At 33.8% G+C, this 6,295-nt stretch overlaps 1 protein-coding gene across 1 annotated transcript; it reads left to right on the forward strand.

Moving 5' to 3' along the window:
* The first annotated feature begins 2,992 nt into the window (after positions 1-2,992).
* On the forward strand, positions 2,993-3,861 carry LOC107788119 (uncharacterized). The gene is made up of 3 exons (XM_016609775.2): positions 2,993-3,207; positions 3,380-3,498; positions 3,624-3,861. The coding sequence occupies exons 1-3, from the start codon at positions 3,020-3,022 to the stop codon at positions 3,692-3,694; spliced, it is 378 nt and encodes a 125-aa protein (XP_016465261.1). The 5' UTR covers positions 2,993-3,019; the 3' UTR covers positions 3,695-3,861.
* The last annotated feature ends 2,434 nt before the right edge of the window (positions 3,862-6,295 follow it).

A 6,295-nucleotide genomic window follows, 5' to 3' on the forward strand; every position in this document is an offset into this window, starting at 1 on the left:
GGCTCGGTAAAAAATGTACCCGGCAATCATAAGGCTCGGTAGAATCGTACCCGACCACGTGGAGCTCGGTAAAACCCAACTGATCAGTGGTTGCCCAATTGGTGCCGTACCCAGCCGACTATAGCCCGGCTCGGTAGAGTAAAATAGATACATATATATATAATGCATGCTCGACTCATGGAATCACATTCTTAACCTTTCGGAGTGACGTAAGGTCGGTATCCTCTATACACGTTATTAGGACTAACTCTTCACTATGAACCTTATAAGAATCAGGAAGTACCAACAACATTGATAACATAAGAATAAGAGAAGTAACATTAACATCAATCGTTCCATAAGAAGGAAAGCAATGTAAGTACTGCTAGCTTCTAATAGTAGAGTATCTTTTGAAGCTCGTTCATTACATTATGTACAATCGGAGTCGTGCAAAAGAAGGAAAGGGATAGCCTCACATACCTTGTATATACTTCCCCAATCGCAAGTTATGTAATTGTCACAACTCCTTAGTCTACAATAAGAGAAACGATACTATCGTTATCATTTAAGCGTCATAACTATTATGTATCGACCACAACCTATTTTACGTTGAAACGGACAACACCTCCCCTATATATATAACTTCACACCATTCAAAACAATCACCAAACAGCCCAAACAACATCAATAATAAACATATTGAGCCTCCCAAAACAGTCCACGCACAACCTAATTACATCATACATACGACGGCCATCGTAGTCGTGTCAAACGATCCAGAAATGTTATGAATAACTATCAGCTCACAACCCTACATATATATGGTGTTTATCCACACCCTTCCACCTCCAAAACTCCACAAAACAGTAGTAAAACACGCAACCCAACAGCAACACAAAATAGTCAACAAAACAGTCCGCTACAAGTGAATAACTCGAACTCACGGCTTCCGATCACCGTCCCGTGAGTTCTTACATGTATAGAACGAATTACCATGAATTCACAGCAGAGAAAAATGTATGAAAGATGGCAGTAACTTACCTTACTTGTTGGATAACTCCGCCCTTCCCTTGGTTCTTCAAACTCTAGGTTTTACCTTCAAATAGAACTTGAAAGAGAGGGAAAATCGATTAGGGTTTGTGTGGGATTTTTGGGGAGGAGGTTCAGGGGTTAACATTCGTTTTGTTCTATCATTTTGGCAAGTAGGTGATGCACCTTCTTGTCATCTACCAATCTGCGCAGGCTTGCGAAAATATGAATGTCTCTATACTCCGAGATCGTATTGACAAACGGTTTAATGCGTTGGAAACTAGACTCATAGATCTTTAATTTGGTGGGTAGATCACCCCGTAATTTCTTGTAAATTAGGAGAAAAGCTTAGAAACATTTTACCTAATGTTTAAGTAAAATTATGAACCTAAGTTGCGACAACGTTTGTCGACTTTTGTTTCATAACTCGTTTGACTTTAAGACTTATGATACGGATAGTATATGATTCAAATACCTTAATACATGACCTCTTGAGTGTATTAAGAACCTCTAGGTTTACCTGAAAATACGAGTTACAACATCCTTGATTCGTTTAACTTCTAATACTTGTTAATCACCCTTATACACCCTTGTATCACTTAAGACCAATAAGATTAACTTCTTATCATCTCAAAGGTAATTCCTTCTTGGATTTATGTTAACTAATATATGGCATGAACTAACGCGTGTGGATATGGGTTGTAACATATTCCATTACCCGGTAATTAATCAATTACCCACATGTCAACACCTTGATTATTATGTGTAAGCAGTGATATTTTATTTCCCTAAAGCGGTCATAGTTCAAGTCTGAGACCACTACTGACTCTGGAGTAAAGGTTATTGTTTTATTAAGTGGAGATTCAATGCAGATCACACATTCATTATGCATAATATATAGTCTCCCTTTCAATTGGTAAACTCACTTATTTTAATATAAAAATGAGTGGGGGAATATTGGTGCTAGTGCATTTTAATATTAAAATTATAATATTAAAGTGTATTATTTCTTGTGAGATAGTGGTTATAAATTGGCAAGAAAGTGGTCATTATTTTGGTGTAACTCTTGAAACCACTAATGCCATGATCTACCACTAATTACCTACTAAAGATTAAATCTTGTAACCACAATCCATGTTCTACTATTTTAATATCCCACTACTTTGTTATTTATTCTATAATTTACACCTATAAATAGTGGTGTTTCTTCCTTGTGTTAGTGTGTATGCAAAAGTGAACTTGGTGTAGTGAAAAAGAGAGTTAAGAGAAGGAGAAAATCTATGTCTCCAACTTATTCTCTACAACAGAGAATATTATTTTTGTTGAAGGAAGGTGTTCATTTTGGTGGAGCTTTGGATTCAAAAACTTGTCCAGAGTTTAATCAAGTCATACAACGTTATCGGGCTGTTGTATCCTGGAGGGGGACAAGTCAAGAGTATTACTGCTAGACCGGTGAAGATGCTACCGTAGTGGATTTAAATCTCCTTAAAGAGAGCAAAATATCTGTGCCTCAACCCTTAAAAAATATTTTTTTTCATCTTATTTTTTAACTGTAATATCTTGTAATTTCACCTTACACCCAAATAGGACTTGAATTCAAGTTGTTTGGACAGAATCCCATTGGTAGAAATAATGTCCAATTTATTGAAACATGTCATCTAGCTTGCTCGGAGTGAAATAGTAAATTTGTTTTTCTGTTATTATTATTCTTAATGAAGTAGATTTTCTTACCTATTATTGTTTGTTATTTCACCCAATCGATTTCAACTGTGGCAATGAGTCTAAACGTGTCATGCATACATGATAAACAGAACATGTGTGGCGAAATCTAAGGTGTCGGAGTGAATTTACTGTCAGAAGAAAACCATACGTGTGAAGCTAGGAGAAAGTTGAGACTTGTGGTACGGAGCATGATAAGGATCAACATCCATCACCCTTTCATCATCTCTTTTGTCCTCTCTATATAAGCTGCTCTAAGTTTCCATTGACTATATAAATCTAATCGGCAAATATGCTCAACGCCCTCAGATCAGCTACCAAAGCACAACCACTTGCTGTCTTCTCAAATCCTTCGCATTACATTAATATTTGTTCAAAGTCTTCTCAGATCAGATTCCGGACTCTATTGACAGAAGCCGGGAAACAGGACGAAATCAAAATGGACGAGACCAAGAAACCTGGAACTGAGACCAAACCTAAGTAAGTGCGTAGTTGATTATCCATTTAAAAAATGTAACATTTATTAAATTTTGAATTCGTAGTTTCAAAATTACAATGAATTAGGTGCTATGAACTTTAATAGGTAAACTTGTCAAGTTTAAAACCTAGAACTGCCTTCAACATACTGAAATTGGTATTTGTTGGATGAAAGGGACACAATGTCCAGCTTTGGAGAAGGATACGCAACGAGGTCAGACGAAGAAGGTTTTGGAGGGATATATGGAGGAAACCAAGATGTTGAGGAAAAGATCGTCCATGGAAATGCTCCTGGTAAACTACTTACTCATGCATTTTCCTTTTTTTGTTTTTATTATTCCCTTTCTTCTTTATTCCTCTTCTCTACAATTTTAATTCCAGTTTTCTGATTCATGTGTGTTGGTTGATGATTACGTTAGAGTATGATACAAAACAAGGGAGTGAAGTGAAGGAGAAGGAGAAGGCACGTAACCAGCCTCAAGCATCTTGAACTAAATTAGAAAAGGAACTTGACTTGATCAGTCTTTGACAAAGCAACCTTTTCCCTTTTTAATTTGTTTTTTTCCCTTCCTAAGCTTTAGAGTGTAATTACGTTCCTGTTTTTGTTGGGATCGTGCTATACCCAACTCATGGAATAAAACTTTCATGGTTTCCGTATTTTGATCCTGAATAGCATAGCATTTAATACTAAGCACATTTTTGTGTACGATTTCTTCACAAATTATCTTTTCTGGAGACGGCTTATTAGATAATGAATTCTGCATCTTTTCTAGTAGAGTTTTATCTTATGCACCAAAGATTGTATAATGTTTGAGTTCACCCTCTAATAATGGAATTCGACAAAAGGAATGATTTTAAAACAAGATTAAATATAATTTATTTTAATTATAGGATTGATTTAATTCAAACTTCGTGTGCTATTATATTTGGTATATTGAACGGATCAAGTAGAGATAAGTATTTTATATTGACTTAAAATAAGCTCTTTAGCAATTAGATGTACTTCTATTTTTAATTTTAATATAATTATTATTAGTTGTGTATATTATAATTATTTTTATTTATTAAAAGACGAGATTCTTTTGTGGATTAATAATAATAATAATAATAATAATAATAATAATAATAATAATAATAATAATAATGTACATTGGCAAAGTAAATTCATGTCTCGATTTAGGGAGTTGTGATATACTTTTATGAAACTTCATAAATATTTTTATGTGTAAATTTGATCGGTGAATTTGTTACCCGACACATGGAATAAGTTAAGAGATAGTCTAAAGAAAATTAATTAATTAATTAAATTACTGGTAATTTTATTTAGTATTTGAATTTTAATATGGGGAGTTAAATAAGATTTAATGGATAAATTTCGAAATTGAATAAGGAGTTCAATTATAAATTTTTAGTTGATTAATTTATAATTTGTTATGGTGGATATTAGTTTTTAAAATTATAAATTAATTTTATAATTGAAAATCTTGTTAATCTTATGTGGTCCCTGTTGTGTCTAATAATAGAAAATAAATGAATCATCTTTTAAATGAAAAAAGTTCAACTAATTTCATAAAAGAGTTTTAACCTTTAAAACTTGTGCTATAAATATACAAGGTTTTTCACATAGTGAGGAGAGAACATGATGGCCGAAATTTCTAGGAAAAAACTTTCAGCCCTTTTTCCTAGAAATTTCGCCCACACGAAATTACTATTTTCGGGTATTATTTGGGTAGTATAGTAGAAGATCGTGGAACGTTTGGAAATCGTGACCGTGCTGATGGTAGAGATTTGTCGTGACCGCAATTTTTCTCCGTAGAATGTCGTGATAGTACTTAGTCTCTTCGACAGAAATCGTGCCTAATAATAATAATAATAATAATAATAATAATAATAATAATAATAATAATAATAATAATAATAATAATAATAATAATAATAATAATAATAATAATAATAATAACTTGAAAGGAACACAACAAAATACTGAAACAAGGCTAAATAACAGATATAAACTTCCGTAAAACAGAATCAACAACAGTACACTTCCCAAAACCGGTGGAACTGAGTCATAAGCTCTACCAAGTAAAAGTAGAATATCTAATATATCAATGTCTGAAAGAAATACAACAAAAAGTAAAATAGGGAAGGTGACTCCTAGGACAGAGGACGTGGTGCAGGTATGCCTTGAAGTCTCTACAACAACAAATCGAATCAACTCTAGCATCTGGCACGAGCAGTCATACTTGGATCAACACAAAAATTATGTAGAAACGTAATATGAGTATACCACAACGGTACCTAGTAAGTATCAAGCCTAATTTCAGTAGAGTTGTGACGAAGCAAGGTCAAGTCATCTACTAGGATATAAATAAGAAGTATGAAAATGCAATAAGAATAAATAATGGAAAGTGAAGGAATAGCCGAAACGAAACAAGATAATAACATGAATTAATATCGGAAATTAGACATGAAAGTAACATAAAAGAAGCATTTAAAGAGAGAGCCAAAATGATCATTTACGACAACAACTCCTAAATAAGGAAGAACCAAAACAACAGAAACATCTGAACCTGTCGTGATGACGCGTAACATGGTACTAGGCAAGCCGACATTTCAAAATATTCCAACAATTTTAACAAAAAATGTGTTTAAGCAACTTTAGATGATAAAAAAGTTCTCATAAAGGAGATAAAACCCTAAACATAATGCGGAATGTCCTAATACCGGGGTGTCACGGAGTACATGGACATCTAAATATCACAAGTCTGGAAAATACTGCACATAGTCCGAAACTAAATACAACAAGCAGAAAGGATATGGAAGGAGAAACAAGGTCTATGAAGCAACGGGAAGTTACCTTAGAATCTCACAAAAGATAAATTGTACGATGAAATCAACACCCACCGCGTCCGAAATCACCTGGATCTGCACACGAAGTGCAGGGTGTAGCGTGAGTACAACCAACTTAGTAAGTAAAAAGACTAAATAAAGAATTGAAAGTAGCGACGATCTCTACAATTATAGTTCAATTTTACTAATTTCAACATAGGAAAGTAGCTATGCTTTCAAGTTCAACAATTTTGGATCAAAT

This window comes from Nicotiana tabacum, chromosome 3, assembly GCF_000715075.1.
Source record: "Nicotiana tabacum cultivar K326 chromosome 3, ASM71507v2, whole genome shotgun sequence".
Taxonomy (NCBI): domain Eukaryota; kingdom Viridiplantae; phylum Streptophyta; class Magnoliopsida; order Solanales; family Solanaceae; genus Nicotiana; species Nicotiana tabacum.